At 37.7% G+C, this 13,578-nt stretch overlaps 1 protein-coding gene across 13 annotated transcripts in view; it reads left to right on the top strand.

Annotated features, from left to right (window-relative positions):
• The window catches only part of PARD3 (par-3 family cell polarity regulator), a 447,662-nt gene that overhangs the window by 250,614 nt on the left and 183,470 nt on the right, over positions 1-13,578 (top strand). For 11 of the 13 annotated variants that reach the window (XM_032683072.1, XM_032683027.1, XM_032683083.1 and 8 more), the window contains 3 exons: positions 2,969-3,108; positions 4,603-4,731; positions 8,523-8,561. In XM_032683072.1, the coding sequence (XP_032538963.1) occupies positions 2,969-3,108; positions 4,603-4,731; positions 8,523-8,561 (308 nt within the window). The remainder of the gene's footprint in view (positions 1-2,968; positions 3,109-4,602; positions 4,732-8,522; positions 8,562-13,578) is intronic. The other 2 variants (XM_032683091.1, XM_032683013.1) reach the window with 1 other exon arrangement.

The raw sequence follows: 13,578 nt of genomic DNA, 5'->3' as shown, positions 1-13,578 counted from the left end.
TGTCTGGCTTCAGTGTGGATTTGTGGTATTCTGGAGGCTTTGGTAAAGGCTTTCTGGAGATTTGACAGCAGAAAATGCCACAATCCAAATTTATATCCTGTATGCATTTGTAATGTGAATGTTTCAACTTCTGTTTTTTCCATGGGGGTTTGAAGTGGAGTGTGTGAACCAGACATCTGTAATGATGCTGTAATCAGGCTATGGGGATTAAGCTTATTAATAATGAAATATTGTCCTGGGAGTGCATTCCTGTTCAGATATTACTTTAGAAATTTTAGCAGACAAAACCCGTACTCAAAGAGCAATATTCAACACAGATCCTTATAATGAGAAAAAGATAAATTCCATAAAATGTGGGATGTGCCTTAAAAAATCCTTATACAGATCATCTTCTATGTTGCTGGGAGTTAAAGAGCTCTATAAATGTTTGAAACATCATTAAAATTGTGAGGTCTCCTAAGTAAAAAATGGATGTTATGAGATCTAATATCTTTTTTTCTTCTCTGTGTAACAGCAGTGATAAATTTTATATTGGCCTGAAAGTGGATGAAGACTTTCAAATTCAAATGTCAGCTATCTCAAATGCTGCAGAAGGAAGGGAAGTTGTCTCATGATAGTTAGCCTAGACAAACTGATCCAAATTTCCTGAACAATAAGAACTACATGCCCTTACTGTGTATACAGGAGTACTTAGATATGTTCAAGATGAAGATTTTAAAAGATTATATCATGACCAGCCCTGTCACCTGTGTCAGTTTACTTCTTAACATGATTACCATCTTGATAGTAAAACATACGGTACTAAATTTTATTCAAATATAATTGTGCAGATTTCAGAAACCTGTAGGTAGACTAGTGGTGACTATATTTGACTCCTGTTTTCTTTTGATGTGTGAATATTAACCTGCTCAATGAAGTAGACTTAACAAATGAACATAGGGAACAGTAAGACAGAAGTTAATTCAGGCTTTAACGTTACAGTGAGTTGACCCTGGATGGACACCAGGTGCCTACCAAGCAGCTCTATCACTCACCATCCTCAGCTGGACAAGGGAGGGAAAACATAGCAAAAATCTTGTGAGTCAAGATAAGAACAGGGAAGATCACTCACCAGTTACTGTCACAGGCAAAACAGAACTTCACTTGGGGAAACTGATTTAATTTATTACCAATAAAATCACAGTAGGGTAGTGAGAAATAAACCCAAATTTTAAAACACTTTCCCTCCACCCCTCCCTTCTTCCCATGAATTCTTTACCTCTTCTCCCCAGAGGCGCAGGGGGATGGAGAATGGGGGCTGCAGTCAGTTTGTCACACATTGTCTCTGCCACTCCTTTGTCCTCACAGGGAGGACTCCTCACAGTCTTCCACTGCTCCAGGGTGGGGTCCTTCCCACAGGAGACAGTCCTCCACCAATATCTCCAACATGGGTCCTTCCCACAGACTACAGTTCTTTAAGAACTGTTCCAGTGTGGATCCCTTCCGTGGGGTGCAGCCCTTCAGGAACAGGATCCTCCAGTGTGGGTCCCCCACAGGGTCACAGGTCCCACCAGCAAACCATGTTTCAGCATGGGCTCCTCTCCATGGGGCCACAATTCCTGCCAGGAGCCTCCAACAGGTTGACTTTCCAACGGGTCACAGCCTCCTTCAGGCTGTGTGTGGGATCCTCCACAGGCTGCAGGTGGATTTCTGCTACACTGTGGAGCTCCATGGGCTGCAGGGGGACAACCTGCTTCACCATAGTCTTCAGCATGGGCTTCAGGAAATCTCTGCTCTGGCGCCTGGACCACCTCCTCCCCCTCCTTCTGCACTGATATTGGGATCTGCAGAGCTCTTTCTCTCACTCTTCTCTCTGGCTGCTGTTGTGCAGTTGTTTTTTTCCCCTTCTTAAACACGTTAACATCTGAGATGTTTCAGATGGAAGTTGTAGGTGCTGCCACTCTGTTGGGGTGGTCTCTGCTGAATGGCCATCTGGTTTCATGCTTGATGAGGGGTCCTGAATAGACATGATGTGTAATGTTGGGGAGGGAGGGAGAGTGACAGTTTTCAACCTGTAGTTTCAGGGGTTGTTGATAACACTGGAAAGATTGCATCGAAGAGAGGATCACAAATGAGCTTTCTGTGTAGTAGGAAAGGCTTCTGTTTGCCCTCTCAGCTTGTGAATTCTGGAGCTGGTGGTACCCATCAATAACCAGTTGTGGGCATAATTTCTCTTAAATACAAGTCTCATTTGCCATATTGACGACACCCTCTCTGAATTTCTCCAGGTCATCTTAAATATCTTTGTTTTGCTTCAGTCTGCCTTAGCCAAGTGTAGTTAGTCACCTGGATGTACAGCAGGACATCTCAGCAAAAGTGGCAGCCTGGTTTGCTCCCTGCCTGCAGAGCAGACAGTGGGGTGGAACCCAGTGAGAGCCGGGGTGAAGCCCTGGGGCAGAGGAGCTGTTAAAAGAAAACAGCCCAAGATCCCTCAGAGCAGAAGAAATGAGACCACTGAGCTCCAGTTCTGTCACCTGCCAGTGTCCATAAGTGAGCTGACAAAGCCCTATGGCCAGCACCATCAGCTGTCACTGTTGAAAGTGCTGCAAAAGAGAAAGAAAGCATCATTGATGAGATCCAGATTGACAAGAGGGAAAACAGTGATAGGGTATCAGATATGCTTTGTTCTGATTCCTTGTCACTTAGCTCATCTGAAATAGAAAGTTGAAAATATGGCAATGACTTGGAAATCAGCAGAACAGCAAGTTGCAGGGAGGGCCTGCTGAGCCACCTGTGCCCAGACTCAATGCTTCAGTTATAGCCTTCTTATAGATGCCTTTTGTTTTCTTTTTTTGCCATGCAGTAATTCTTACGTCTTATATGTATTTTCAGGGATTGCATCAGTGAGGTATACATACATTCCACTCAGTAAAAATAATATGTAATATAAAATGTGCATTTTAACTAGCAGTGTACATTCCTTATGCAGGTACAGAAGGCTTGGGATTTAGCATTACTTCAAGAGATGTCCCAATTGGTGGCTCTGCTCCAATTTATGTGAAAAACATCCTTCCAAGAGGTGCAGCTATTCAAGATGGGAGACTAAAAGCTGGAGACCGATTAATTGAGGTAAGGAAGTGTTACATGTTGTTTATCTGTGTTTTGGCACATGCCCACACACTACTTTGCTTCCAAAGGCTTATATATTTTATGTTATAGGAAAATGTTTCCCTCTTTTTCCTTTTTTTTTGGCTTTATTATTTTTAGGTAAGAGATCAAGTTGCTGGGCATTTTCAGTACATAACTGTTTTAAGAGCTGGGCTCAGACATACTATAAAAACATGAGTTTACCTGTCCTAATTGAATATAGTGTCATAGTCTTGCATTACTGCTTAGCAATGAATTGAAGCAAAGTGATTGTTACCTATTAAATAGAATTAAATCAGCATGGAGTGACAGACCAGAAATTATCGAAGATGTTGCCAAGTATGGAAGGCAATACCCTGAAAAGGTTTAGTGAATTAACTAAAGGGATATAAGAGGAGGGCAGTCTTAAAGAGAATCAAGGCCACTTCCCTCCTGAAGGAAGGATGTCCTCAAGGGAACGAAATTTCTCTTAGATAGGTGCACCGCAGAGATCTTTCTGCAAATCTAGCTGGAGTGATATAAGATGTTACCACCCGCAGCTCTTCATTACTGTCCCTAAGCCAAATGACACTGGAGGTACTGCTGAGCCTGTAACTGCCTCTCAGTGCCCTAACTTCACTTTACTGCAAAATTGGCCAAGTCAGCTTGAATTGTTGCTGGAGGATAGCCCTCTGTAATTACTGTAATTCAAGGTAACCCAGATGACTTGGCTAGAAGGGGACTGAGAAGCATTTAAGATGACAGCTGTGGCATCTCAACAGTGTGAGCTATGGTCTCTTACAAGGGGAAGGAAAAAGATGGTTTTCTGACTCCTGAGCACCAGCTCCCTTGCTTAGCACCGTTAGTTGATTTGCCTTCATTTTCAGAATGTTTCTGAACAGGCAAGCCTGAGATTACTTGGTCTTTCTCTGGCTTCTCCCTTACTGATGTTAGCTCATACAGTGGGAAATTCTGCATGTATCCCATACCTGTCTGTCCTGATAAGTGTCATGAGGAGGCCAAGGGATTGGACCGCTGAACACAGGCAAGATAAAGAGTAGCTACCCCAAAGTTATTCGGGGAAAAAATTACTTTCTACTGTTGTCACAATTCGTTGTGCCTGATGTATTTGGAAGGTAGGTATAACACAAAGATGTGGAAACAGGACCAGTTTTGGAAAGATTTTTATGCAGAAATTCTTGTAAGAAATACTGGTAGATGAAATTAGTTGGCCTTAGAGTACTCTGGACTATACTGTTGCTGCTGAAAAGGAGTGAAATATAGCTGTCTGGCTTGTTATTTTTATTTGTCTGTGAAGGATGGCCATTTAATTAGTTCTATTAAGTAAAAGCTGTAATGTGAGCTAATGAGCAGGTTGCTGCAGTGAGGGTTTTTTAGTACTGTCCCATATGATTCACATGACCTTTTTGCTATTAATTTCTGCTGTTTTTCCTGGTTTGGAATCTTACCCGTTTCTAACACTTTTTTTTGTCACAGGTAAATGGAGTTGATTTAACAGGCAAAACTCAAGAAGAAGTTGTGTCCTTGCTGCGGAGTACCAAGATGGGAGGGACAGTTGGCCTTTTGATTTTTCGACAGGAAGAAACATTCCATCCAAGGGAACTGGTGCGTAAAATAGAGAGCAGCTAAGAGATTTAGATGAGTATGAGAAAATGATTTGATCTTGTCACCTGCTAGTAAACATGCCTGGCCAGCACTGAATATAGGAAAAAGAAAAAAAGCTATTTTGTTTTATTTAGAATATTTTACATGCATGTTTTATATTTTCTTCAAGATCTGCTATTGGAATTAAGTATTTTTGGTACTGTATAAGTGAGAGCTTTATTTTGAGTCAAAATGTTTATAGAAGAAGCTATTGAATAGACTTTATTTGGATGCATGCAGACAAGTAGATTATTTCATATCTTTCATAAGGACAAATCTATGTTTGAAAGCTTGCCATTTTTCCCACTACCTGCTCACTAATATGTTTTAGAGCACCTAATATTATGCCAAAACAGGATATGTAAATACTTTTCTATCCAAATATCCCAGATATAAGAAATAGTAGCCTTTTTTGAATATAAATGCAATCTCTGTGGAATGGAAACCCTGCAGTTATTAATTTAGCAGGGCAACTCAGAAGATGTTTCTGAGAAATTTACATTAAATGGAAATAAAACGATGTTTCATACTCTCCCTGCTCCACTTGCATAGTGTATACAGATATTTCTCTGATAATTATTCAAGATAATTTCTGTTATGAAAAGATAGACTGTAAATGTAGCAGTTTTACTTTGTTCTGTACTCAATTAAACTGCTGAACTTATTTATTATTTGTGTTATTGTAGTTATATACAGCTCTAAAAATAACTTATTTAGCTGCATTATAGTGAGAAGATAGACAAATATAAGTATGATGAATTAATTGCTTCATTTTTCTATTGGATTTGTGTTATTTTGAATGCAAAGAGAATGAATTTTCATTTGACCATTTCAAGACATTTAACATTAACCTTTTACTTTTCAAAACTACAATTAAACCTAGGAAGTCAAAGTGGCAGGGAAGGTCACAAATGAACCTCACTTTTACTTTAATGTTCTTGGAACATGACTTCAAGTGCTGAAATGAAAGCTGTCGTAAAATGAAGAGAAATAAACAATTTGAGATCCTATTATACCCTACTTATCACTGGAACAGTGAAAGCCATCTGTTTATAAGTATATGCTGTAATTTTCACAGTATTACTATCTTACATAAAGGTGAATGAAAATGCTTTTTGAGATTTCTAAATAAAGTTAGAAGTAAGAAAATGTCTTAATTTTGTGTATATTATTTCTATGGTAAAATGAGGAAGTTTTAGTGCATATTTTGACACAGGATTTTGTTTAAATAATTGTAAACAAAGATATGATGTGAGTAATGCAGAGATTTAATAGCAATACTTGAAGTAGTTTTAAAATAACAGCAAATCAGCCCCCTTAAATGAGTTCAACCTCAGCAGCCTCCCTGCTGCAGCTCAGGCAATACTCCCTCAAATATTTTGGCAAAGACCAGCATAAGGAAGGCAGTCATGACTGTGTCAGGTAGTAGGTGGGTTTTGTGCTATGTAATCAGAGATCAGATCTGAACTGGTGTGTTTTTCTGTAGCTCCAGCTGAACAAATGGTATTGTGAGGATCTGACAGTACATGCCTGTGATGATCCTCTGTTCCATAAGGACTTGTTTGTTTGCATTCTGACATGAAGGACTCTTAGGCATGCACTGCTGGCTGCTGTCAAAGAGTGGGAGCAGAACTGCTGGGGAAGGTGTTGAACTAAAAGTCATCATAAGGGCTGTTCTTTATTCTCCGGTAAGAGATGATCCTAAAAGAAAAAATAAAAGAAGTCTTTTCAACCAGCTCCTCTCATGGACTTTTACTAGCTTTATGAAAAAAAAAAAAATATTGAAGTAGGGAGGGGAACGATCTGAAGTCATGTCAGTTCATCTTTTTCACATGCAAACCTTCTTTGGCCACCTAGGAACAATGTCTTTGCATCCTTCCCCTATTTCTATCATATATTCTACATTTGTGCACTTTAAATAGTAACTAAATGAGATGTGTCTCAGAAATCATATATATAAAATCACGTCATTTGATGTTATCCATCTCATAAAGGGCAGGACTTGCTGTTGCTTGTCAAGGAGTGGTCAATATTAAAACCATTTTATATTTACCAACATTTGTACAGATAGTAATCCCAATAAAAGAGGTGTTTAGCTTTTATGTTTTGAGTTATGGGTTGTTGAATGACTTCTGAAAACAAGTTAAGTATCTTTGGTTTCTTTTTGAGTAAAATGAAGGTAATAAACTTAGGAAAGTTGTGGAGTTTAATGTCTTTGATGTATGTTGCTGTTATTGTCTGAAAGAGACCTACAAAAATATGTAGTTGTAGCTGAAACTTACGTGATTGTTAAGCTGAGCCCATTTAGGTTATTATGGAATCTTTGTAGCCTGTGTGATCAGGTCAGGGAGTATGTGCATGTGATTACCCGGTGCAGCACATCATGGTAAAAGTGAGTAAAATGTGGAAGCAGAGAATAAAATCAAATTGCAGAAATCAACTTTTCTAACCAGTAAGATCTGGAAGAATGATTATGTTTCTACAGAATACCAGGCATTTTTATTGCTTCTGCAGTTACCTAATGCCAGATAGGTAATCTATTAGGGCTTGTCCAAGTTAATGTCTCTTAAAGATATTCCTTGCTCCCTCCCTTCATGAAAGGGGTGAGGATTACTCTGGTTAAATAAAGCTCCTGCAGCACTGTGGTTACCTCATGTAACTTGTGAAGCCTTTTCTTAGAGCTGCTTCTGACTTTGGGAATAATCTGAAGGATTGGCTTGGGTTATTTAGCTTTAGAGCTATATTCTCGGTATCAACAGAGACTAGCTGACAGAGTTAATCTCCAGTCCCCTACAAATTAATATGGCCCTTGGTACATATATGGCCTTTACATGTTTCTGGTAGTTGTCTCCATCATTTTTTCCTTACTGGTTGTTGGCTTCAGGTTGAAGCTAACTGAATGTTTGTGTTACTGCTTAGCCACTACATTTTTGTGCTTTATCATTTGAATCTCCTTCAAAACAGCCTAAAGCAAAAATGTCCAGTAAACCCTAGCATTTCATTGTTTCCCAGCTGAATGGAAACAAATAGCTGGTTAGCCCAAAAGTGATCAGCCAGCCAGCAGCAAGGTGTCTCCTGAGTGTTCATATGGGTTTTAATATGGGCTTGGAAGAGCCATAGTTCCTTATGTGTGTTTCCAGAATTGTTTGGGGGTTGCATTTTCCAATGACTTGTGTCTGCCTTATGTGCCCTGAGACACGGGTGAGGAATGCAAAGTACAGGAGTGTCCCATCTCCGGTGAACTGAAACACTCCTGTACTGGGATATCCAGCGCTGTGGTTCTGGTTCATCCAAACATGCTCAAAAGGGGAATCCCTTGCTAAAATGAGAATGGATGTTTTAAAAAATAGGTACTCATTTAAAATATTTGGAAGGGTTCATCTGAACTACCAAGGTCATTCTTTGAAAACTTTGAAGCAGAAGGGAAAGGCCAGGGGAGAGAACATCCCTGAATGAGAACTTTCCCTCAGCCAGAAAATGGTGCAAGCAGCCATGGTTCTTCCTTAGCCAGATAGTCACCTCCCGCATAACCAAATAAAGTCAGGTGCACTACCACAAGATCACTGGAGTTATTTTTGTTCACCTCTCTTTTAGTGCTTGTTGACAATTTTCAGTCAGGGTTGTGACAAACACCCTTCATTTTTTCATTACCACTTCACATCAGAATTAGAGCTCTTTGTTTATCCCCATGATGATAGATAGTATATGTCATATGTAGTCGTGTTCTTATTTATTTTTTTTACTTCCTTTAGAATGCAGAACAAAGCCAGTCACAAATTCCAAAGGAAACGGTAAGAGCTTTGTCTTTTCCATATTGGAAGACTCCCAAATGTTTTTAACTTGATATGGCACTTCTCCATCAAAGTTTTACAGATCCTTCTTTCATCTTATATACTGTAGATGGCTCTCTGTAGCTTTAAATTTTAAATGCATTTTTTAATGTAATTTCAAATACTGTTTAAAAATTATATACAATTCAGTTATTACATACGTTCAAGTGCTATTTGAAATTACATCTTTTATACACAGCCAAAGACCTAAAGTTAAATGATAAGAGGAGACTGTTAACTTGGGTTACATATAGAAACTAATTGTTTTAATCATGATTATATGACTGAAATATGAGATACAAACACAGAAATTAGGCAGCTGGGGTTTAAGTTTTAATTGTATCCTCATAGCAAACCAGTGTTAGTTATTTTTAAGAAACTATAGGGAAATAGCATCAACTTCAACCTTATGAAGGCTGAAACTGGTCTGTATGTGATGTGTCAGTGAGGCTTTATATTGAGGTTGTATACTGTTTATATACCTCACTTTAGTCTGTGGAACAGGATCAGTTCAATACACAATATACTAATACATATAACAAGTTTTTCTAAAATAAAAGGTTTATTTTATTAAATATTAACAGAGGATATTACTATAATATATTACCTTAAAGTTGCACTGTATTTTAATTAAAAACATACTTCAAGAAGCTCCATTCAGTTACATACCCATTTAAAAATTAAATAAGAAATTAGATTATGGAGAAATTGAGAGAGTACATGTGGGGATTTGAAATTATTTAAGCTGTGGAAAACCAGAAAGAGCTTGTCCAATTGGTTCAGAATTGCCTTAGCAGCAATGGTGAGATGGTGTCTGCGATAAAAAGAAAGTCAGGACTAAGTGAATAGATGTAAGAGCTATCTGAGTGAAATAGTCAAGGGAACATTGGCTGATATTATTATTTTTGTCAGGCCAGTGGAATGTAACTGTTAAAATGGGCATTTGGGTTGAACGTAGCAAAATTCACTTTTATCCTTCTGGCTTTTGGTGTCCTTCTAGTGTGAAAGTCATCTGCATAAGGCCTCTGTGAAACATGGGTATATCATTGTTTTAGATACGCCTTACAGTATCTTTTTAGTGCATCTCATTAGAGTACAGTATGTTTTTATCTTCATGGTTTCATACCACATAGTGCTGATATAAAGGGAGATCAAAGATCAAAGCCCAGGATAATATTTCTAGCTGTAATTGAATACCATTGAGAATAATGTGTGGGTGCAGCCTTATAAAATTGTCCTGGTTTTAGGAGTTGAAATTCTGCCCCAAAACCTCATTAAGATAAGGCAGATTTCCTGCAAGGTGTTTATAGAAATCAATTGCTTATCTCTTACAAAGTTAATGTTTTGGAGCAAATTCCATGGTGAAACCCTTCCTCTGGCATTCTTGGAACCAACACTCTGACCCATCCAAGGAAAGATCAAAAGAAAATAGGTATTTCTCATTTGTTCTCTTTAGATGTGAGGTAGAAATTGCTTGTTAACCAGGAGATTATGCAGGAGAGACAGATAGTGTATGAGTAGCTAGGGATTTCTGAAGAAAACAGCCAGAAAACCCTAGCAAACCTTGGAAATATGGAAACTAGTTGGAAAACATATGTGGTTACTGAGGGAATGAAACTAGAAACCTGGTCACTATATAAAAAAAATTGCCTAATGTTGTGTGTTTTTCATTCATTAGGTGTTGGGATTCTTTTGTTATTTGTTTGAAGGCTCAGAACAACAATGATTGATAGTAGGAAAACTAGGTCTCTTTATATTGCCTACTCCAGTGTGGGAATAAAAAATGGACTAAATGTGAAAGGTGTCAGTGGATATTTATAATTCATAATGCTTTTACACTTACCTCCCTTCTTCCAATCTACTTTGCTTTGGATAACTGTGATAATCCAGTTCTACAAAGCTAATTTTCCTCAGCTATACATTAATAATACAGTTACACGTTTTTTATTATTATTTTTGAAAGTATTTTTCATTGCTTTCCTTTATTCTCCTTGGTTCTGCCTCAATACCTATTTATTTCTCCTCTGTCTACTTTTCAGGTCTTTGAGATTTCTAATCTTGCAATTTCTATTTCTGTGCCTGCTCTGATCTTTGTGCTGTTAGCTGTGAGGTTTTAGTCTCCAAGTGTCAAGGACTTGATAGTAGAAAGCAAAGCAAAGAAAAAAACCTCAACAAAAAAGCATGATGAAAGCAGTGAAGCTACAGAAATGAGAAAGGTGAAATGCAAGTCTGTTTTTAATTTAAAGACAAAATGGTTGGGAGGTTTTTTTGTTGTTTATGCTTTAGTGCGGAAATAGAAGAAAAGTGCACCTTTGAAATTAAAAAAGAAAAAGAAAAAAAAACAACCTTGAAAGTGGAAGGCCTGAAATAAAATCTCAAAATATCAAGCCTAATTTATCAATAAATTCTTAACACTCAGGGGTTACCTTCATGTAACTGTTACTTTGAAATGGTTTACATTAATATTGTGGCACTAGGATGCAGTAGTTAGTCCTCATAGATGTAATAAATGTAAACCATGAAGATCAGTTTTTTCTTGATTTGTGACCTGAAATCCTTGACAGAGTTACTTCTTGCAACCCATACAGAAAGCATATAACTTCATATTTTATATGCCATCACAGAATACAGATTCTTGTATTCTCAGTCTTGAACTTCCATATGAGGAGATTTTGTAGTTTGCTCAACTCAAGAATTCAAGCTTTCCAGCATCTTCAGCTTCTAATCAGTAACTGTGCCCTGGTAAAACAGGACTACTGGTTTTGCCTTCTATTTTGCTTATCAACAGAGCTGGCATGCTGTTTACTTATGAAGCAAGGAAATCTCCAATATCTTGGTTGAAAGATTGTTTCACCCAGCCATGAGTTTGTGCCATTTGTATAGCTGTTGACAGCATGGAACAGATGCACCTATTTCTAAATGTGGTGATTATTTGGAATGTAGGAAATTGACCGTAATATGAAAACTAGTAATTTATCATTATTACATTTCTGTTTCTAAGCATAATTATCTTAATCTGGTTACAGTGCATTGAAATGAACTGTTAATTATGCTATGTAAAACATCTGCCAATTAATTTTTCCTCATACTCTTTGAAAGTCAATAATGTTTTAGTAATATTTTGCTCTTACAATTGTCATTCACTGTTTGTTTTCTGAATTCAGAACCAGCAAGTTAACTTTCATATAAGCAGAATGCTAGAAAAATAATAATTATCATATAAGTGTCTTCTAGGGAGTGTTGTCTATTGATAAAAGGCAATTCAAAGTTAGGATTCAGGATTTCATTTCATGATTTTTGCACTCAGCAGCATGGGAAAGCTTCAGTTTTCTGTTCTCATTTGTTTTTCTGTCAAATTGCTGTAAGTGAGCAGAATGTTATGTATTTTAGTGAGTGCAGGATTCGTAACAGTGACATAATAAGAGTGGTTGGTATGTTGGAACAGTATATAAATGTTTAGCAGCCCTGATAGAAATTGCAAATGGGATTGCTTTTTATTTTCTTCTGAACTTGAACATTTGATACTCCTGTTATTATCTAAATTTCATTTTGATCACCGTGTTTTTTCAGATCCAATTTCTGTTCTTGCTATATACTTTATGTGTGATTCTGAGCAAATTAGCTAGCTACACTTTTTTGTGCAAGAATTCATTACCTATAGGAATGGGGTGATACTGGTCAGAGGCATTTTGTAAGCACTAATGCATAGTTATTTTGTTTGCAACTTTTCATGTTGTGAATATGAGAGATGATATTCAAAAATGCCTAGAAATACATGATTTGTTTTGATTTATGCAATAGAAAATTCTTGGGGAAAAAACCACAGTCAGTGTTGAGCTTTAAGAGGGTGGTGTTCTGAGTGCACTTGTGTTTGTCTTTTACTTTTGCTCAAAAGCTGTTTGTATTACTTCAAGATACCTAATCACTGGAGATGTATCCATATATATTTTTCAAAAGCTGTAAGTTAAGTTTCCATCATTTTCTATTTAGCACTTACAAAGAACTTCAGCTTTTATAGCAGCTTTATGTCATTCGGTTGATGCAACCCTTCCTTCACACACAACCAGCTTTGAAAAACAGTTAAAAGCTTCATCAATTTCCGTTGCTGCAAGAGGTGATCCAAATGTCTAAAACTGGAGCCAAGATCATACATTGACTAATATCAGACCCACCAGCAGAGATGCTGCTATTGTTAGGAACAGAATGATTTTACTGAAAGAGGATATATTTGACTGATGTTTAAGCTGATGCTGTTATTTTCTCCACAGTGTTTAGGAGTACTGCAGATATATTTTTGTACCTTTTTATCCTCTAACGGCGTGAGGCACAAGGGTGATTGCAATGTTTTAAAAGTGCTATTTTAGTGTTATTTTGAGTGGTTTCAGATAATATTTTTGATAAAATTGTGACATAAGAAACAGATCACTGGCCATATGAAAGAATAGGTAGTGAATGTGTGATTTTTCTGCAGGCTACTGTTGTGGTTTCAGTCTTTTACCATAGGAGATACTCTAGTATTGAATAGCATGCTCTGGTGCATTAATGAGTAGAGATGAGACATTAATTCCTACTAAATAATTAATGCAGTAGTTGAGTGATAGTGCTCATGAATGCTTTTTGACCAGTCTGAATTTCCTGGAATGTTCAGTGATGATCCACATAAACTTCTGTGTAATGATGTGCTCAAAATTGACCCTCAGGCTCATAGTGTTGAATGTCACCTGCAGGTGATTTACATGGGCTGTGATGTGGCACTCTTAAGCTGGCTTCATGCAGCACCATGGAGCAACTTTGGCAGATTTCTTGACACTGTCATTGGTAGTAGCACTTGCTGGCCAATTGCCAATTTTGTAGAAGACAACCTGTCCCTCCACTGGGTTCTGTGGCAGGGGGTTGCCTCAGTGCCACCATTGCAGAGTCATCCAGAAGTCACACTGGTGTGTACAAACTTGTTGGTTTGGTGCAAACCTTGTTTTAC

This window comes from Chiroxiphia lanceolata, chromosome 1 (genome assembly GCF_009829145.1).
Source record: "Chiroxiphia lanceolata isolate bChiLan1 chromosome 1, bChiLan1.pri, whole genome shotgun sequence".
Classification (NCBI taxonomy): Eukaryota; Metazoa; Chordata; class Aves; order Passeriformes; family Pipridae; genus Chiroxiphia; species Chiroxiphia lanceolata.
The sequence above is the reverse complement of the archived record's forward strand: the minus strand, read 5'-3'. Positions and strand labels throughout refer to the sequence as shown.